This window comes from Hermetia illucens, chromosome 4 (genome assembly GCF_905115235.1).
Source record: "Hermetia illucens chromosome 4, iHerIll2.2.curated.20191125, whole genome shotgun sequence".
NCBI lineage: Eukaryota > Metazoa > Arthropoda > Insecta > Diptera > Stratiomyidae > Hermetia > Hermetia illucens.
The window spans coordinates 51,790,634-51,812,784 of NC_051852.1; the positions used below are offsets into that span (position 1 = coordinate 51,790,634).

The following is a 22,151-nucleotide window of genomic DNA, read 5'->3' on the forward strand; positions in this document are numbered from 1 at the left end:
TCCTAGTGGGAGCTTCATGGGGGTTGTGTTCAAGCGTTGTTATGTTTCAACACGGGTGCCATACTCCTTAGTTCTGTAGAGATTTTGGTAAGTCTTGCATCCACCAGTATGAACGCTGAGCCATGCACTCGGTATAGACTGGTACCGTCGTAGCTTGCTGCGACGAGGCTCTGATTGTGGTCACAAAATCAATCCGTGTCTTAAGAAGTCTACAAGACAAGATTCATAAAGAACAAACGGCACTGCTTAGGATTCCAGGATGATTTCATATGATTGAATGACCATGATATGATGACAGTGATTACGATTGCACGGCTACATGATTGCGATCGTAATTATGGCATGTGATTATGATAATAAGTACGTAATCATGCTCACTTACCGATTATAATCATAATTACGATTTTGCCGAACTCTTTTGAAGTCGTCGCTTCCATTTCTTCCACTTTGCAATTCATTAGGCTCCCATTCGTAATTCTAACGTTTTCGAGGAGTCTTTCAAGGGGCTCTTATGTACATTCAATCCACTGTACCAAGAATGCTACGAGTATACGATTGTCCTGACTATTTGATGCGTTTTCAAAAAGTACCTTTCGTACTGTAACTATTTTTGCAATTCTCTTTCATATATAAAATTTGTACGTATATTTTTTCTAAATGAATAAAACCTGGCAACAGATCTGAATAAATTACTTAAAAATTTGGTAGTTCAATTTTGGATTGAACGTATGAAATGTTTACTGAGAATCAATTTCTGGATTCTGTTCAAATTAACAATTGTTGCGACCGTAATTGAACTAAAGTTATGTCTATTGAATAAGGTTGCATTCCTTCATATTGGCAAAGAATGTCGATTTGAAAAATTATTTCGAGTTCTTTAACTAGCGAAAATATCTTGTTAAAGAAATACTAAGTATATGGAGCTGGGTTGACGCATCTTCTATTCACTGTTATATTTGAATGCTATTAAAAAATGGCAAATATTCCATTACCTACGAATAATCCTATTGCAAAAAAAAAACATTTTTAAAAAATGTATAACATTTATTGTAGCAAATTACAAGTATGTATATATAAAAACCGCACTTTCAACTTGACTATAAATATATATAGTCAATTGTAATCATAAATTTTCCCTATTTCTCTCAGAAACTTTCATGAACAACTTTGTCAACAATCGTCACAATTCCTCGAAGAACGCTACTCGCGCCTTCGCTGTACCGGTACGTAGTTTTTTCAGTGTTGAGTACTTATTTTCGCCTGTACGTAGCTGCTCTGCACTAATTATATCCAACGGGCTCTGATTTTCCTCAATCTTCAACAACTCAATCTCTGATCTCAGTGTACGCAGTTGGTTTTGAACTTGTCTGGACTTTTCCAAATACTCTATACGGTTTCGCTCGATCTCAGTGGTTATTTGCTCCATGTCATTATCGGATAATAAAAACTCAGCGGAAGATAGGTAGTCGGAATCAACTGTGGATGACTCCGCTATACTCGAACCGGTTGCAAGGTAAACTGATTCTAATGAGCTAGGCACTGTGGTTCGACTTAGGAAATTCAGGAGTTTTGTACGCGCTTCCCGTTCTGCAATGCGGGCGGACAAAAGTTCTCGCTTCAGCTTGTCTGCCTCGACAGTACGTTTTTCCTTCTCGTCAGTCAAATGCTGTACATAGAATTCAGCATCACGTATTTTTTTCTCGAGTTCGATCTTCTCTTTCTCTGTTTTGACATGGTTTTCACGGAGACGATCCATCTCAAGTTTGAACTTATTTGCTTTGCATTCAGTCAGTTGGACTTGCTTCTCGTTCAGTCGACTTTTTTCGAGATACAGTTCTTTCGTTTCTTCTGATCGACGCTAAAATAATTCACCTTTTTAATATTGTGGGTTTTGGTGTATTAATTGAAAGCAGTTCACTCACCAAAGCCTCACTTGCCGACCGCATTTCATCTTGCAGCTGCTGATAACGACGCTCCAATTCTAGCTTTTCCTTTTCAGCAGCCTCGCGCAACTTTTTTTCGCGTGCATACTTGCTTCGCTCAATCTGCCGTCGTTGCTTTTCCTCTTTCGCCTGAGCTTTCATTTGTTGAATTTCCATAGTGTCTGGTTTTCGACGTTTAATATACAGATCATGATTACCTATACATAAATCTAAAATCTACAAAAGGAAACTTCGATGATGAAAACTATGATAGAATCGAACACGTACGTTACCAATTTGTTTATTCGTAAGTTTTGGGAATAAAATACGAAATTAGGCGCATTGGAGTCGACGGGTCGTATCGTGAATTTTTTTCCATCGAAACGAACATTTCTAATCTCAGACCACTGGAACATTGTTTTGGGTGTTAGTTTATTTGACTTTTCATAGATATTTAAGCCGGTCGCGGTAACTCCTAACCAAAGCTCTGAAAGTTTCTTATTCTAAACGGACAAAAGGATGAATATTGTGACTAACATAGAATAGTATTCCTTACCGTAATCTGGAAATAGTTCACTCCGTACATGTCTAAATCTTGTGCAATTTTCAGATATTCCATCTCGACTTCATCACGGGTCATTGGTTCATGATCTTCGTACCTGTAAGCAATATAAGGAAAATCTTGTTAGAAATCATATATTTTTGTGGTTCCGAAAATGTTTGAATTTTGACATGGTCGACTAGTATTAAAGAATTGATATTAAAATGATATGACTGCGCTGTCTTAAAAAAGACAAAAATTTGCTTCTTTTTGGGTTGGACGTAAGAATTAAGTTGCTTGTGCCAAAGAGAAATTCGGATAGCCAACACTTCTACGCATTTTGAAATGTCGCGATACAGTTGTTGGTCAGCTATACAATGCAAGTTTTACCAACAAGTCAGCAGGATGAAGCCTTACACACCTCGATGTCCATTCTGCCAGGACAAAGACATCTGATTTCCGACAGAATGGGGGTTGAGTATTTTGATGAACTACTGAACAACCACAACATCGGCCCCAGCCGCAAAAGGAATCGGAACGGTTGGTTTGACGATGAATGTAAGCTAGCAACGGAACGGAAGAATGCCGCACAACGAGTAACGTTGCATTCTTCTAGAACGCGTGCATGCGCAGGGGCTTATCACGAACTCCGTCGAGCGGAGAAGCGACTTCACAGACGAAAAAAGGAAACCTGGGAGAAGTCTGTGAACTAGAAAAGTGTAGGGAGCAACTGCACTAGGCGCGGAAGTTTTACAAACAAGTCAGCAGGATGAAGCCTTATACACCTCGATGCTCATCCTGCCGAGACAAAGATCTGATTTCCGACAGAATGGGCCTATTGGAACGATGGATTGAGTACTTCGATGAACTACTGAACAACCAGAACATCGGCGAATTGGAGGTCCCGCTAACTGAAGACGACGGACAAATACTGCCACCATCAAGTATAGAAAAAACAGTCCGTGCAATTCATCGGCTTAAAAATCATAATTCGCCAGGAGCCAATGGAATTACAGCCCAATTCTTTAAATATGGAGGTCACCAATTACACCAAGTGGTTTATCAAGTTGTGCTCAAGGTGTGGGACAGTGAATCAATGCCTGACGACTGGCAAAGAGGCATTATCTGTCTCATACATAAAAAGGGAGATATCACGCAGTGCAGCAATTATAGAGGTATCACGTTGCTGAGTACCATCTATAAGATATTCTCCGCTATCTTGCTAGGCCGAATGGCCCCATACGTTCAGAACATCATTGGCCCATACCAAAGAGGCTTCACTCCAGGCAAATCAGCAACAGATCAAATTTTCTCTCTGCGGAAACCGATGGAAAAACTGTTGGAATATGGACATCAGTTGCACCATCTCTTCATCGACTTTAAAGCCGCCTATGATAGCATAGGCAAGGTAAAACTGTACACGGCCATGAGAGAATTCCGTATCCCAACGAAATTGGTAAGACTGACTAGGCTGACCCTGACTAGATAAAAACAGCAGGATCACTTTTAACACCATTCGACATCAAAAACGGTCTACAACAAGGGGATGCCCTATAATGCGTCCTCTTTAACCTGGCCCTCGAGAAAGTGATCCGTGATGCTGAGGTAAATGCAGAAGGTACGATCCTCTTCAAGTCCACCCAACTACTGGCCTATGCTGACGATATCGACATCATGGGAAGAACCACCCGAGACGTACAAACTGCCTTCATCCAGATCGAGCAGGCGGCGCGAGATCTTGGGCTGCACATCAATGAAGGCAAGACAAAGTATATGATGGCAACGTCAGTACCAAAAACCAACCAACCAACAACATCAAACTGCACTAGGCAAACGGGAAGAATAAGGATAGGAGACTAAAACTTTCAGACCGTTGATAATTTCTCATATCTAGGGTCAAAAATCACAACCGATACCAGATACGATGATGAACTCCGCACACGGTTGTTGGCAGTCAACAGAGCCTATTTCAACTTATAAAAACTGTTCCGCTCGAAACGTCTCAGACAATGATCTTGCCAGTCCTCATGTATTCCTCGGAGACTTGGGTTCTTAGTAAGAAAAACTGCGAACTCTTGGCTGCGTTCGAGAGAAGAATCCTCCGAAGAATTTTTGGCTCCCTGCATGAGGATGGACAATTCCGTAGCCTACATAACGACGAAATCTATGAGCGATACCATGACCATCAGGTTATGGATAAAATTCGGCTCAATAGATTACGGTGGGCGGGTCAGTTAATCCGTATGGATGAGGATAATTCGACCCAGAAAGTCTATTAGGGCAATATCTATGGTAGGAAAAGAAGTCGAGGTAGACCCTGGTTGAGATGGAGCGATGGCGTAGGTTAGGGCGCCACACAGCTTTTAGGGATATCGAATTGGTGGACCTCGGCGCAAAACCGGGATGTCTGGAGTTTCTTCTTAAGGCAGGCCTAGACCGCATACCGGTTGTTGCGCCGTTGATGATGATACAAAATTTTTGCCCATCAGATGAAAGCGCAACGAATAGAAAGAAGAACCACGTGGCACTCATTCTCCAGCAAAGAGGCTCGTACTGCAGCAGATGCATGCAAATTAACTTTTGAACTTTGAACTTTGGAAATGAAGGACTACAATATCATTCAGGAATAGCTGGTTAGCGGATAACTACTCTAAGTATTCGAAAATGGTACTTTTTCTTATCAAAAATTTTGAAACTCGTTTCTTAGACTTTTTATTTTTGTGATTAGCAGGCGTAATTGTAGAAAATAGTAAATCTTCTGATTTATAGCACATTTTCTTCAGTACTAAATTATCTTCTGTTTAAACTAAAAACAACGATGACAAAAATTACGATTTTTTTTTACCAAGTTAGATTGGGTTTTTCCTGAAAAATTACGGTTTTCCTTTCAAACCTACAAAAAGTTGACAATACAGTAAATGTAACAGTGAAAGTTCTAGTCGATTGTTTCGTTTCAGAGAAGAATTGTGAGCTGTATCTTTCACACTTTTGGGGGGAACTCCAGTAGTTCTGCAAATCTGCATGCCAATCAAATGTTATGAGATATTTTAAGAGAAAACAATTTTTTTTGAACCTTTCAAATAAATGTTACAACACACAAAAACATTTTGTGGCTCTATTAATTTTTCGCCTCTTAAAAAAATCATGTTTTCTGAATGTCGTGTAACCCCCCTTAACACTCTTCAATTCCCACGTTAACAGCATCCTCAAGTATTGCTCCGTGATTTATTCCCTCTCCCGTACTTGTGATTGTCTGAAAAATCAACATTCGCGTGATTCTTATTCTTTAAAATGAACTTTCCTCGTGTGGAGATGTGACTCTTTCGACATCAGTAAAGCATATGAAAAGGTGGATTTATTTATGTGGGAGGCGTGCTTGCACAAATAAATATTCCATCTGAGATCATAATTTCGGTACATACTAAATTAATGGAATTTGGGAAACTAGTCATTAAGGATGATCACATCATTGCTGATAATAAACTGCAATAAGGTTGCCTTCTAAACCCGGTCCCTTCAGTATCCTTATACTACTATCCTCTAGTACGCCGAAAATTTTTTCATTGTGGTAACTAGAAGTAAGCAGAAGGTTTAACCAAACGATTAGCCATTGTGTTTGTGAAAGAGTGCGATAAACTCAAGTTGCTTCTAAATCTAGAAAAGTTTAGTAACGTTCTTTAAGAAGCGAATGTACGTCTTCCGAATAAATATAAATCGCTTGCGCCTGGATCACAAGACAACCAGCACCTGGCGTGGTAATAAAGTTAATAAGAACTATAAAGAAGTCATTGGATCGAGCCTTGACTACGCCTTCTCCTCCACCGTAGACCCTTGCAATTACCTTGACAAAAAAATCGAATCGCTATCAGGTGCGTCAGAAAGAATTCCCCACAGCAAGGGAAAGTATCAAATATAAAATTAATAACCCCCCACAGATCCTCCCTTATTCAGTTCGATATTCACACCAAAAATGGCCTAATCACCGTCTTCAGGACATTCCATTACATTTTCAATAAAATGAATGTAGACAAAGATTCGCATTCCTACACCAATTCCAACTGATTTACCTCCTAGGAGTCTTCGAATCCAGTACAAAATGTGGCCTTGTGAGGGTGAGACTTTCAGGCTGAAGAATAAGCCCTGCGGTATTCCAGAACATTGTGGCCTGCTCGAGTAAGTAATATACTACCGACAGTACGGCAAATTATCCAAAATGCTTATAAAAAGACGTAAGGAAAATGGCAATCATAATGGGGTCGTTTCAGTAAGTGTTAGTGTGAAAGCATGCGTAATGTTTTTTTTAAGTTATTTTACTGTTTGTTTTTTTCTGTCAAATTTTTGCTTCATTTCCCATTTCCTCTTATCGAGCGCATAAGCTTGATTTCCTCTTAGCGAACGTATTGTGGTGTAGGACACTTAACACTCTTTAGAATTTTCCTATTTGTACGCGTTTCCGTCTTGTGAGTCCTTTCACTCGATCATATGGAGAACATTAATGTTAGCAAATTAAAGGAAAGAACAGTTAGTAAAGTTAGCAGAAAAGAGGGAGACAACACGATCTCCCATACTCCTAAGTGGTTTTGCTTATTTTAAAGCATACTCAAACGTGTCAGCACATCTTCAGAATGAAAAGTTACTTTATTGTGAAAAAGTCGTTAGGAAAGAGTACCCAGTATGGGGTCTCTTTGATGAAAGGAATGCGATCCTAGATGGATTCAAGTTTTTTGAAATTGTGATTAAATTTGCAACTTTCCAGAAATATTTTTTTTCAATATATTTCAATCAATTTTCGAGTTTAATAGAAAAATATTTACCAAAAGCGAAATTCGGGAAATTGTAACAGTTTGGCCCTGTGAACACTGAGCTTAAGCCATCAGATTTAGGGAGGAACTCTTTAGAAACAGTCGTTTTTGGTAAATTTATTTTTTTTTTAAGAATTGCTCGAATTTTTTCTTCTTGCACTTTTTAATTGTCAGCTATGTCATATAGAAGTTATAAGTCTCTAAATATCGTGCTTTTACAAAGGCCGGGAAATATGAAATCAGGCAGTTTTGGTGGCTAACATGGCGACATGGAACAGCGCATGATCCCAATTAACCAACCGAGAAACTGATAAAGAATCAAAAAGATGAAGGCTTTACATTTTTAACCAATATAAAATCTCCAGGGAAGTGGGCAAAACGCCGACCAAAGTAGCGAAGGTTTGATACGCTAGATAGTGATTTGAAAGCGTGTCCACTTCATCCAGATCAGGCTTATGACCGAGCAAAATGGAGTAATCAATCGAGACGACCCCGGTTCTGAACGGGACGAAGACTCAAAAAGGAAAGGAGATTTCAATAGCTTCCGACCCATCTCTCCAGTTTTCCCAAACTGGTAAATGTAATGGTGAAAGTCAGACGCGCACGGTTGTTGTCAGTCAACAGAGCCTATTTCAGCTTACAAAGACTATTCCGCTGGAAACGTCTCACCATAGAGTCAAAGCTCTTACTGTACAAGACTATGATCTTGCCAGCCCTCATGTATTCCTCGGAAACTTGGGTTCTTAGCAAGAAAAATTGCGAACTCTTGGCCGCGTTCGAGAGAAGAATCGTCCGAAGAATTTTTGGCCCCCTACATGAGGATGGACGATTCCCTAGCCTACACAATGACGAAATCTATGAGCGATACCATGACCGTCCGGTTGTGGAAAAAATTCGGCTCAATAGGTTACGGTGGGCGGGTCACTTAATCCGTATGGATGAGGATGATCCCGCCCGGAAAGTCTATAAGGGCAATATCTATGGTAGAAAAAGAAGACGAGGCAGACCCTGCCTAAGATGGAGCGATGGCGTGGGTCAGGACGCCAGACAGCTTTTAGGGATATCGAATTGGTGGACCTCGGCGCAAAACCGGGATGTCTGGAGTTCCTTATTAAGGCAGGCCTAGACCGGATACCGGTTGTTGCGCCGTTGATGATGATGATGAAAGCCAGACTCATTCTTCGTAGATGATCACAATCGCAGACAATTGATTTGAAGAAGGTTATTTTGGCCTTCTTGGTAAAAGCCAAGAAAAGATGTTATCACACTATCTCTTGACATACCTGCACCAGATTGGAAAGACTCGATCTCCTGATTGTATATTTTGCAATGGAGTTGTGGACGGCGCCCATCACACCTTTTTTTCTTCTGGAAAGTGGGATGGGATTCGTCAGTAGCTCTATTTAAACACAGGGAGGGGAGGGGATGGCTGGGGCTTCCTTCAATTAACAGGTCCCTTTCTTCTCTCCCCCCTGAGCCCGATCTGGAGTTACCAACTTACCGGACTGGTCAAAGGAACAACACAAGTACTCCACCTGTAAGGCTTTCCATGAACCCAGTAGTCAGGAGAAGCTTAGTGACTGGGGATGTCGGCCCAATTTATAATGACGCTTTGACGGCATTCCAGGTCGCATTCACAAAATATGCTGAGATTCTCCCAGACGCGACCAATTACTTGTCTTCCTACCATCTACAGTGATGAAAAATTGGAGCACGAAGCTATCGGTATCCTCACAAACATCAGAAGAGATACCAATCAAGCGTGGTATCTTCCAAGGCGACTCTCTAAGCCCATTGTGGTTTTGTTTGGCTTTGAATCCGCTATCCCATCTTTTGCATGAAAGCAAATACGGGTTCCAAGTCAAGCATGGCGTATTGTCGAAATGTACATTAAGCGATTTAATTACATCAAATTGTATGTCAAAGACGAGAACCAACTTTGATCCTTGCTGGAGATCCAGTTCAGCAGGAATATCGACATGCAGCTGAGATTGGAGAAATGTCGCATAAAAACAATTGTTCGGGGAAAACACACCGACAACGAAGGATACAATCAAAATAACATTTGAGGGTATAGATTCGGACGACGTCTACAAATACCTCGGCATATTGCAAGTAACAACATCTGCTATGGCAATAATTAAATCTAAGTTGCTGAGGGAATTTGAACGGCGTCTAGATCTTGTCCTGTAACCTAAGCTGTTCGGGAAAAATAAAATCATCAATCAAACAACACCTTCGCCATTCCCGTTCTTCCATATACTTTCGGTATGATACAGTTGTCAATAGACGTGTAAGGTTAGCTCTTGCAAACAACACATGCATGAGAGAGCTGCCGAAAAATTGAGGATCACCATCCCACGTCATCAGGGAGGAAGAGGGTAATTGATTTAAAAACATTGCATTATAATCAAGTGCATTCTCTTCGTGAGTTTTTGTTCGAGAAACAATCCTCTAGCCGATTACATCAGGCTACCGTCATAGCAGATAATAAAATGTGCGCTGAAAACGCTCGATCTTAGGGCTGGACTACACGTGGAGATGCAAAAAGCGGTCATCCTTGCAACCTGTGCTATGGTCCGAAGAGTCCTGACCGATGACAGTCTGGCCTAGTGAGCTCCAGTCTTGATTCGCGCTGTCTTCGATTTAAAATTTATATATCTCTCCAGTTTAAAACCACCGCGTCATTGCTTCAAGTATTTGCAACAATCGGGGGTGTAGCAATACATTTTCGCATGGTCGCACACACTTTGCATTAAAACGCATCATTCATGTGATGCGGGACTTTGGATGTTGCCTTCAGGTTGGGCGGGAAGAGGGTCCGTGGGCTTTTTTAACTATATATATGGTTGCCATCCATCCCATGGTGAGGCATAGCGCGTCAACCCCACCTATGTACCATCGCTGTCAGTTTTTGATACTGTGCATCAACCGCCTTCACGATTTTCCGAGAACCTTGCATCCCTATCGTCGACTACCCTGGGATAGTGGGTTTCATTGAATGGCTAACACGCGATAGAGATGTCGGCCCTCATTAATGTGTCACATACTTCTATATAGTAGCAGAAAAAGGACACAGGTGCGGAGGGACTCTGTAGAAACTGCTTGAGTAGCGCGCAGAAGTTAGGCTTTATTCCTTTTGAGTGCACTGACGGTAAAGATAGTTCCACAAGAGGTGGGATTTCTTGGAGTACTCATTTCACCTCATCAACTGCTCACCATTGTGGATGAGAAACCTTTAACGTTCCTCACGGAACCATCAAACGGCATACCATTTCCTGCAAACTCTTTCGGGATGTGGTGATTTTTTTGCTATTTGCGACGTTGCATTTCTCGTGCATTTTCATGATAGTGAAGACCCAGGAAGTTTCACCCTTCCTGGTTCGCGTCCAACAACAGAGCTCTAAGCTCTTTATGCTCATCGATTCGCCTTTCCGACAGCTTCATCTGCAAAGGCACTTTTGGCGGGTTATTTAAAGCTTGCGTCGCTTGTAAAGCAAGAAAATTTTCCCATGGCGGAACCAGCCCGTATTGATTTGTGAGCAAATGCAGTAGCATCACGCAAGCAAAGGTAAGCAATCACCAGACGATGGTCCCTTTTGAGCCAGATTTCAGCACCTCTTTTGTTACGAGGATTCAAAAGACAACTCTTAAATCTACCGCTTATCGCGGTATGATTCATCTGATTTGATGGTGTTTGTCAGTCAGTTGAAATTCAACGGACCTTGTGGCAGACTCTGTGTTCGAATAGTATTCCGTCAATGATTAGATGATGGAAATTATAGAAATCTACACATCTCCTCCTCCTGATCTAATGGCCGAACAGAATGTTGTCAGTGGCGATCTGGGTATTCTGATCACTATTACCTTTAAGTAACCCCTCCTTAACTCCGTGTAATAGCTTATAGAAAGCATCCTCAAACCGGTTTCCAGATGACTAGAGTGCTCTTTGTAATAGTTGTCAGCAGTGTGCTCATACTTAGCTTTCCTGTGCACAAAATGGCATTCTCACAAGAGGGAGAGGAGTACTCTTCGGAGTCCCACTATCCCATTTCGCTTCGGCCCAGAATGACCAATTTATGTGGTCAGGGTCAAAGCTCTTACTGTACAAGACAATGATCTTGCCAGTCCTCATGTATTCCTCGGAGATTTGGGTTCTTAGCAAGAAGAATTGCGAACTCTTGGCCGCGTTCGAGAGAAGAATCCTCCGAAGAATTTTTGGCCCCCTACATGAGGATGAACGATTCCGTAGCCTACATAACGACGAAATCTATCAGCGATACCATGATCGTCAGGATGTGGATAAAATCTGGCTCAATAGGTTACGGTGGGCAGGTCACTTAATCCGTATGGATGAGGATGATCCAGCCGGGAAAGTCTATAAAGGCAACATCTATGGTAGAAAAAGAAGACTATGCAGACCCTGCCTGAGATGGAACGATGCCGTAGGTCAGGACGCCAGACAGCTTTTAGGGATATCGAATTGGTGGACCTCGGCGCAAAACCGGTATGTCTGGAGTTCCTTATTAAGGCAGGCCTAGACCGGATATGGTTGTTGCGTCGTTGATGATGATGAATCATTGGCGGTTTCCGATAGCAAAAGGTCGTAGTTTAGTCCCTATCTGAAGCATGGTTGACGTTTTGGCGGCAATAAAATTTCAAAATTCGCATGTTGCTTACCGGATGAAGGTTATAACAACATTATACAATTCGAAAAATTTGATCACCACTGGTTAATGTAAAATTTACTTCTACTTTACTACCTGGAGTCCCACAATCGTAACTTTTGTTGCCGGTATTTATTTTGATCCATTAACTTTTTCCCTTATCTTCCCTTATCTCTGCTGTCGTAGACAGTAGTTTTTCAACGGAATTTAAATCCAATACTTTTCACAGAACTACACAAAATTCAATAAGAAGAAAACCATTTTTCCCCGATCCACTTACCACAACTTTATCCGATCCTCCCACATCGACGGCGACATCTGATACTGGTCGATGACCCGCTGCGGCAATAGGTCACGCGCCACTTCGGCCAGCATGCCAACCTTGTAGTTCTCCGAATCGTATGGGCCAAATTGAACATGCACTGCGTAGGAAGCCAACAGCACCGAGGCCTCGGGCGGACAGTAGATATCCATGGAGAGAATGCTTTGCTTCACTTGCAGAAAGAACAGGTGCTGAGTAATCTCCTGGGCCAGTTCCTCACTGACGTTTTCCGGGAAGAATTTGGCGTAGAAGTTGAACACGAATCCGCCGTTCTTCAGGCAGATTTTCTGATCCTTGACCTTTTTATCCATCTTCAGCCACGACATTTCATTTCGTGTGTCTTCATATTGAAGGCCGAAGTACCAGACTTCACGCAAACCAATCGTCCGACACACCAAATCGAATAGCTCCTGGCCCGTCGCTCGATGCTACGAAAATAGATATACTTTACCCGCTCAACACAGTTTAGGAGCAACGTCTCCCACTTACCTCTAGATCAAATTCCAATTCCGAGTCAAATGTAATAACTTTCACGGGAAAGGATTTGCTATTTTTCTTCTTACGAAACGGCGACATTTCCGCAGGAAAGTAGTGGCAATTGGATCATTTCCTGGGCGGGTGGGGCCGGAGAACTACAATTTACGGTGGGAATGAAGATGTACCCGGTCTTAATCTAATCAGCTCTGCTATGCCGTTGATGAAATCCGTGATTCAAATACAAATAAAACCCATTGGACAAGTCCTAAACAAATTCAAGAACAGTTGACAGATGACGGGTGCCTATTGCACCGATTTGAAAGTTAACCATTTCGTCTACAGAAACGTAGTCAGCCTGAATAGATACGTATACACGCGGAAGACAATTCAGTTCATTTAATACCGTAAAAGGTGCGCATTTTTCATATTAAAAGCCATAAGTTTAGAAATATCTTAATTTCGGCGAACAAATTTGTGTTTTCAGTGCTTAACCATTGAAGCTAATCGCTGGATTTCTTGTATACAGTGAAGGAATTTCTTCCGAGAGTCATCGAATTTTATAGCCACCCTACCTGAACTTTCCGCATTGAACGTACGGTAAATCGTCAAGGCCAATCAGACGTCAGACTGATATGCGGGGTGAAACGATTCCATACACAAATTCGGTTTGTGGTTGCTGATTTTTGTTTGCGAGTTTTTCTTTGGTTTGTAATACGTTTCTATTCGTCAGTACGTTTGATTTTCGTTGTTCAAGTAAGTATGAAGCATTTTTGCCAAATTGCGATATTCAACATAGCATTTGCAGCGCACTCGCTCGCATTGTCTAGACACCAAGTGCAGTTGCAATCATGGATGCAATGGACATACAAGCGGTCGAATCCAAGTTGAGTGATGTTACCGTTACGCCAATCCCGATGCACATAAAGGCGCCAATGCCGCAAAGCCAGTACCAAGCGATGGCACAACCGCAAATACAGATTCAACCGCAATATCAACAGTTGTCGCACCAACCCACCTCGCCGGTAATCGTAACAACACAGACATCTGCGAACATTACGACGCCAATGACTTCGGCGGCGAATATCCCGTCGCTATCGAATCTGCAAGGACTCTCTAAGTACGCCCAGTTGTTAGCCGTGATTGAAGAAATGGGGCGCGATATACGGCCCACGTATACCGGTTCGCGTAGTTCAACGGAACGCCTGAAACGCGGAATCGTGCACGCTCGCATTCTAGTGCGCGAGTGCCTGATGGAAACCGAGAGGTCTGCCCGACAATAATGAACATCAACAGCCAGTTATCCGCCTTTTGCCAACAACCAACTCCAACAACGATCAAATCGGCCGTCCACACTTGACACCAAGAAATCGACGAATCGTTTCGAGGGAGCTTCGTCTTCTAGTTGAACCGCACGCGACAACCGACCACCAAGGTATCATCAAAAGGAGCTAGTTAAGGTATTTATAAGTTTTATTAGTCCTTTGGTCGCCCTGGAGTAGTGTTATGCCTTTTTAGCTTGGAATAATGCAAATAGGAAAATGCATAATTGTACGAGATGTGAAATCATTTTCTTGTCAGGGATTACGACGCAATGGAATCCATTGCGATCATTAAGCAATAAAGGATTTGAAGCGTAACAAGATTTGTGGTGATTTGTGGTTGAAAACTTCTGAGTACAATATTTGGAGTAAAAATCTCTGGTGGTAAAGTGTGCCTCCAGCCACCAATAAAAGCATTGAACAAAGGATGTTTGGACTTAGAGTTGGAATCCGGGGCTTCCTGGGTTGATTTTTTCTTTATTTTATGCTACGTCGGCTCTAATTTCAACTCCGACGACGCGGACTATTTTTTAACGGAAGAATTTAAGGGGTTACACTACAGTAAAGATTGAAAATTTAAGGTGCAATTTGGTTTTTTGAGGTTGGAAGAATAAACGGGTTTTTTTTTCTAAAGATATTGTAAAGGATGTTTAGGAGAGTATTGAAAACACAAAAAAAATATTAAAGAATGGCTGCTCAACATCCCTTTCTGTAGAACGGTCTTTTTTGAGGGGCTCCGCGGCACGTAGTAGAAGTGCAGCAAAAACTAGCCTGGAATAAAAATAAAAATATTTCTTAAACTCCATTAGTTTAGCTATAGAAATACGTAGGAGATTTTGAAGATATCAATTTTTTTTTAAATTGGCAAGCATTTGAAAAAAAAAAAATTCACTTTACTCCCAATAAGCGGTCACTCATTTGCATCTAAAAAAATCGAAATCAGTGCAACTTCGATATAACAAAGCTGAAAGGAATTAGAAAATATTCGGTATTTCAAGTAATTTTTTACAATGAGGTTTTTTATATGGTGGTTAGGTTTGTCTACGATACGTATTAACAAAGTAAGAAAACTTGTCTATTGTTCTTGTTATAGCAAATGATTTCCACTAATAAATCTTCTTCTTTTTCTTCAGCCTTTTCCCCGTTTACAAACGGTGTCAACTGGTCGTAATCGGTTTCGCCATTTGGCTCTATTGATTGCCTGCTCTGGGTGCAATCTTGAGGCTTTTAAATCTCCACCAGTGTATCAAGCGACCGTTGTTTCGGGCTGTTTTTTGGTCGTTTGTGTCCGGATAGCTGAGTGGTTAGAGCACAAAGCTGTCGTACGGAAGGTCGGCTCAAATCTCACTGGTGGCAGTGGGATTTGTATCGCATACCAGTCGGCTCAGCTGTGAATGAGTACCTGAGTCAAATCAAGGTAATAATCTTCGGCGAGCGCAATGCTGACCACGTTGCCTCCTACAGTATACTGTAGTGTACCATTTCGGTCTTGAATGAAATGCTCTAACACACTTCAAGGCCCTGATCTAATGTGGATTGTTGCGCCAACGATTATTATAATTTTGGTCGTTTACCATCGACTTCGATGTTCAAACCAATCTTGGCAAGTGAATTTTCGCAAGCACGAATTACATGACCATATCATCGAAGACGCCTCTCTCGCAACTTTTCCATGATCGGTGCAACCCCATAACGATCGCGGATATCCTCATTTCGGATGTGATCAAAACGTGTCACACCACTAGTCCAACGCAACATCTTCGTCTCCATTACTGCAAGACGCCGTTCATTGTCTTTTATAGTTGGCCAACACTCAGAACCATAGAGGGCGACAGGACGGACGACATTGGTTTAGGTTCAATTTGAGATCGTGTTGCATGAGGCGATCATTCCATCTTTGGATAAGTTGCTCGAGATCCTTTTTGCTATCAGATGCTAGGAAAACATCATCTGCATAAAGCAGTGTGTAGGGCGTAGGACGTTGGATATCCCGTGTGACGGTGTCCATAACAAGAACAAAGAGGAGTGGTGAGAGGGCGCTTCCTTGATCGTGATTCACGGTTATTTGAACGATTTCGCGAATACGGTTGTCAAGGATGTGTTCACAAATCTTCATGGTATGGGAAAGTAACCGGATCGGACGGTAATTTGAACATTCTGCTGGACTACCTTTGTTTTTCCATATTGGAACAGTAGTACAGACCCTGTTCATTAAATTAGGACCGCACTACTTTTTTCCGAAATTTGGTTTTCTTTCTTCCAAAGCTTATTACAGAAAATAGAGATAAAATAGAAAATGCTATTTTTAGATTCCCTATCTTATATAATTCATTTAATCAAAAGGAATCTGACTTAAACATTAATACTTTGTGAAACTACCTCTAGTGTCAATAACTGCCCTTATTCTGTCAGGCATACTTTCATAGCATCGATCTATCATTTGCTTGATTTCATCGTCATTTTCCCAGAAATCGACAATTTTTAATTTTAAAACATCTAAACTTGAATTAGGAGAGGCGTAAACCTTAGCTTTTAATAGGCTCCAAACGTTCTCGATGGGGTTGAGGTCCGGGGAATTACCAGGCCACGCTAGAATCGGAATGTCACATCTTTTCAACATATTAATTGTAGATTTAGCACGATGACAAGGTGCACCATCTTGCATAAAGGTTGTTGAATGTCGGCAGCATCGCAGGTAATTAAAATGAGGGCACAAAATGTCGTCAATCAAAAACTGGTATTGGCAGGCATCCATTGTTCCCTCTACAAAATATAGCGGTCCTGGTCCATCGGCTGAGATAAGGGACCATATCATCGCTGCTGGAGGGTGTTTGATAGTTCTTACGACGCAGTCTTCCTGATATCGCTCCGATGGTCTTTTGCGAACATACTGCAGCCTTTCTGTAACAGCTTCCAGCCTGCATTCGTCGCTAAAAGCTACCTAAATGGGGAGAAAAATATGTTTTGTTTTTTAAAAATATGCTTTTGGGGGATTAGGCGATTATATATATTAAAATTATATCTTATTCACTTTTTTCCAGTCATCAACGGAATAGTGCCGATAACGCTTTGCAAACTCTAGCCTGGCTTTCTTCATTCCAGCGGTCAGCTTAGGCTTCTTTGCAGGCCTTCTCGACCGAAGATTGGCTTCGTAATGTCTTCTCCTTAAAGTCATTTGCGAAACATGTATCCCTTCCTCTTGGAGATCCTGATGTAAGCTCCTCAAGGAAGAAAAACGCTTTTCGCAAGCTTGATTAACAATTCTGCGGTCCGTTCGAGGCGTTGTTTTCCTTTGACGACCGCAATTTTGTCGTTTGTTTTCGACTTGTCCTTTGTTAGCCAAATTCGCCTGATTGATTCTGCTAACAGTTTGGTGAGAAACTTTCTCCCTTCTAGCGATATCTCGAAAGCTAAACATTTTCATCTCCAATAATGAAGTTATTGAACTTATTTTTTCAGAATTAATGTCTTTACGTTTACCCATTTTCGAATTTATATATATAATCCAAAGCACTTCTAAATGTTTATTCTTATCCGACTAAAACCACTTTCTTTTCTTTTAATTCACTTAACTTACTCTTTTTCACTTTTAACACACTTTCGCTTTCCTTGCTTCCCGGTTGGCATTCTTATAAATTTGCCAATTGGCCGGTGTTTTATCGTCGAGAAATTTGTGATAGAGGCGTTTCTTTTCACGGACCTTCATTTCAACATCATTCCAAAGCCAAGTATCTCGGTTGATGTACCGCTTACCCGACTTGGTGTCCCCGACGGTTGCAGAGGCCGCTTGTGGATCGTGTCTTTCTGGTTCCATGATTTTTCCAAACTCGTAATGGTTGGTAATCGCATAAGTGAGATCATTTCTTCTTTCTTCTTGAGAAATCGCCACCACTTATGCGCGCCGGGCCAGTGCGTTCCTCACGCTGTTTTATCGGTGGCTTAATTCGCAGGACGGCAATCAATGGCCGATGTTGAGATGCTATGATCTCATAAGAAACGGCTTTGCTGTGGTAAAATGTCGGCGTCTTATGAGAATATAGTCGATTTGCGTTTTACTGTTCCCACTATAAAATGTAGGAAGATGAGACAATCGTTTGATGAACCATGTATTCATAAGTACTCGCCACCCTCATTGCGCGCTCTGAACCCCTTTCCTCCATGGAACCTGTAATTGTCTGCCTTTTCACCCACATGGCCATCAAGATCGCCGCCAATGATAATAAATGAAAACACATTTTGATAAAAACACTGTACAGTTTATTTAAAAGCAGTTTAAACAGTTTATACAGTGGTTATGGAAGCTTAATCTTCATTTTGTTTATCTCGATTAGAGAAAAAGTCGCAAATTGTGGTCTGCTTATCATCGGTGTAAGTTATCATATCCGAAGCGCAATCATTTGACTATACCGTCGCTCAAACAACCTTTTTGTTTAGAAATACACACTTTATTACATTCAGAGCGTTACGAGCGTCTCTTGTAGTAAAATGACATTGGTTCATTTCACTCTGTTCCTCCTCGCATTCGTCCTCTTCTTCATTAGGAACTGGTAATACAGATGTGACAATTTCATCATCAGTGAATTCTCCATGGACCGCTTAATCATCATCAAAGGTAAGAAACTCTTCGAACTCAATTTCTTGAAGGTTGAATTCTTCCTGAACTCTTTGCCAGGTCTTAGCAGATTCTACGAGTGTCAAGTCATCCTCCTCGTCATCACATGGAACTTCGAACCCATCCTTCCCACCAATTTGTAATGGTTTTTCCACTGACTTGATTCCAAGCTTTGACAATCATCCACATGACTCGTAAGACGTTAATTGTAGTTGGCGTTTGGTGTTCAATATCAGTAAGAAACTGTCTAACAACCTCTTTCCTGTAGTGCATTTTAACGTTTTGAATGATGCCTTGATCTAGTGGTTGAAGTTTCAAAGTGGTATTTGCTGGCATGTACCTCATTTGTGTGTGAAACAAAACCTTATTAGAATCGAGTCGATGTCTGTCTGTCCGTTTGTCTTTTTTTTTTCATCGTTGAAAGGTGGAAAGGTTCAAAACCTACTGCTGGCTCCTGCCATACAGTTATGTGAGACTTCTACTCACTAAAACCACTTCTTCTTCTACTCTCCCCACGCTATAAGCATTGCATCATGGGGATGGATCAGTTCTTAACTGCGGAGTATTATCGTTCGCTCCCTTTCTTGCTTTCTTCGCAGTTCTTCATGCCTTAGCTGTTGATGATTCATTTTCAGCTCAATTACCACTTGATTCCAAGCCTCCGTGGATTCCAACATAAACTCCGCTATATTTCCAGGTGTTAAGCACCTGTCTGCGATCGCCTGCAGCCTAGTTCGGTGTGTTGTAAACCTTGGGCACTCAAATACAACATGCTCCGCATTCTCAGCCACGTTACCACATCTTGGGCAACATGGTGACTCGTCATGTCCAAATCGATATAGATAAGCCCGATAACCTCCATGTCCACTTAAAAACTGTGTTAGCTCGTAGCTTAGTTCCCCGTGATTCCTTTCCATCCATCTTCGAATGTGTGGAATGACACGGTAAGTCCAACGGCCAGTTTGTGCCTCGTTCCATCTCTTTTGCCATTTTACGATGGATTCCCGCCGTGCTAGTTGCCGTCGAAGTACAATAGACTCCCCGATGACATACATTTTGTCGTAGAGTAGCTGACGTGATTCGAACATGATAAAATATAAAATGTGATTGTTAAACATTTTTTACTTTTAAGCTGCTATTCCAGCACGGTAAAGCTGACCTTTCAGGTTGCTAAACTCCTGTTTGTTTTCTTTCGTGGAGACTTATGCGAGGGCAAGCCTCGTTCGCTGCGGTCGTTGTATTCGAGCAGCGTCCGCCTCTAAGCAAAAATTGTAGGATTGTGGTCCAATGTTCATATCCATCACTTTTCTTATTCTTAAAACGTTGATCAGTCCATCACTAAGTCTTCAACCGTAACGTTATTTTTAGTATCCGCAAATGATAATGCTTTAACTCATTATTGGCCCATATTAGAAAATAATAAAAATCATCTTTATTTTTTTACTTTGTTTTATTTGAATTAAAATTAAGTTAAAAATGATATATTCAGATTTTTTTATAATTGGTTATCACTTTACGCAGCTTGGGTCGTATACGACCCGAGGGCTGTATTCACTACTTAACGTGTGTGGAACAACTTGAAACCTTCCGGTTGAAAATCGGCTTCACATTTTACGCACAAATATAGTGTTTTCTTTTTGCATATCCTACACTTCCTTGGAGAATCCGAGGGTTGTCTAATGAGACTGTAATTTTCGATGAACAGATCCTACAACTCACGAATAAGCCAATGTGTTAGCCTCACGCCTTTTAGACAGAGTACTTTTATCGTCAAAGCCGTGCGCTGATGAAATAAAATCTTCTTTCAGACATAACAGTTCTGTACAAATTGCTCCCGAGTTCACTGGACCTTAAATCGCTAAGGTTCAAACGATTACTTTTCTGTACGCCTTGATAATATAATAAAGCGAAAAACGCTTTCAATTCATTCATTATGACATTTTCTATTTTATATGCCTTAATTGCGGCATTGGTCTATTTCAACGCCAGTTCAAGCATTTTATCGGTAAGTAATACGTTCCACGATTCAAATGGATTTGTAGCAATCAAACTATTATCTTTTGTTTCTGGCAAATGTATCTGTATGGGGTTGGAACGACGACCGCGTGTTTCCGGGGTTTCGAGGCACCATTTGTATTCACCCTTGCCGTAGACAAACTTCCGCTGACGCCTTTGGACCGGTTCTGTTTGATTGTTTTCGTCTTCCGCTTCATTTGGGAAATCTTCTTCTGAACATGAAGCTTTTGTCTCGCTACATTCTCGATCCTCGACGTAATCTTCGGAGTCGCTCCCTTGATCATCCTAATCGATGTTACACACTCGCGGACGCAGAACACGATCAATGTCATGCGATTTTCGTTGTGCCACTTTTGTTATGTCGCTTAATAGATAATAAAACCCAAACTTCCATCAATACATTTTTCAACACGTGTTTACATATAAGAGTAACATTACAGCTCTATTTCCGTAAACACGTGTTATAGAATTACATCTAAATGGGCAAATTTCGTTTTATTTCATGAATTTTTTTTGTAATAACAAACTTTTCTTATAAAACAGCAAAAAATCGAAAAAAAAACAAATTTCTTACCGTGCACGCTTTGCACGTGTACACTGTAACGTTGGGTCACTCGTGCTTTTTCAAAAATTTATCTGCCTAACGACTGCTGGTGAGGGACTGCGGATTTGACACTTGCGGACCTAGTAGTTTACTACAATAACATTTTTTCAGGTATAGTTCGGCCTCTCTGCCCCTCTCCCCCCTCGTTTAGAAATCAAATGTCAGACTGTAGAATTGAAACTTTCTTTCCTGTTCTGCGTACAGCCTTCCAAGCAACGATTCAGCAACTCGAAACGACTCAAATCCGCTGCTTGCACCTTCTTCCATTGGCATCAAGACTCTGATCATTTTTCGTGCTGTTGATTTTCGTCAGTTGACATTTTATGAAATTATGTCGCCCAGAGTTCATTTCTCATATTTCCCAACGAGTTTGAATTTTGTTGAATGGCCAAGTTGTAATAAATTGTTAACTCATCAATTAATTTCATAATTAATTTTCTTTTTCCTCCAGAATTTTTTCTCAACCGAGTGTCTATATGTTTTTCTACATGATCAATACATTCTCTTTTTGACACTTCACGATTTTCACACGGTTTGACATCCAATGTTCCCTTCAAAGTTCTACTGTCACCATCAAGAACAAATAGAAACAACAAAACAATTTACTTTCGATTTCTTTTTTCATAATAAGAAGGGAAACCATATTAAAAGGTCTTTTTTTCACGTACTTCTTTGAGATTTTGGTTGTGGCAAGAGTTATTTGGAATTCAATCAAATTTCTACATTATGCAGTAGAATTCCGATAATTGGTATGGTCAAGAGACTTACGATTTGGTACGAAATATCGAGTATCGGGTATCTGGAGTGCAAAATAAAGAAAATAATCGATGTACGTATTCCGAACAACTCTTGAGATTTTGTTTTTTTTT

The 22,151-nt window shown here is 41.0% G+C and overlaps 2 protein-coding genes across 4 annotated transcripts in view; one reads left to right on the top strand and one right to left on the bottom strand.

Annotated features, from left to right (window-relative positions):
- Window positions 1-1,034: 1,034 nt before the first annotated feature.
- On the bottom strand, window positions 1,035-13,047 carry LOC119655410 (moesin/ezrin/radixin homolog 2). The gene is made up of 6 exons (XM_038061294.1): window positions 12,744-13,047; window positions 12,213-12,682; window positions 2,479-2,581; window positions 2,216-2,425; window positions 1,923-2,159; window positions 1,035-1,858 (listed from the first exon to the last, which is right to left on the bottom strand). Exons 1-6 carry the CDS (start codon window positions 12,828-12,830, stop codon window positions 1,181-1,183), a joined length of 1,785 nt encoding a protein of 594 aa, XP_037917222.1. The 5' UTR covers window positions 12,831-13,047; the 3' UTR covers window positions 1,035-1,180.
- Window positions 13,048-13,324: 277 nt separating this feature from the next.
- LOC119653739 (cyclin-dependent kinase 2-associated protein 1-like) overlaps window positions 13,325-22,151 on the top strand; it is a 217,374-nt gene continuing 208,547 nt past the window's right edge. The window contains exons 1-3 of one of the 3 annotated variants that reach the window (XR_005249747.1): window positions 13,325-13,484; window positions 13,537-14,188; window positions 14,247-15,404. Coding sequence is in view for 1 of the 3 variants with exons in the window: in XM_038058662.1 (XP_037914590.1) it covers window positions 13,580-14,011 (432 nt within the window). In the remaining 2 variants the exon portion in view is untranslated. Of the gene's footprint in view, window positions 13,485-13,536; window positions 15,405-22,151 lie in introns of those variants that run through there. The other 2 variants (XR_005249748.1, XM_038058662.1) reach the window with 2 other exon arrangements.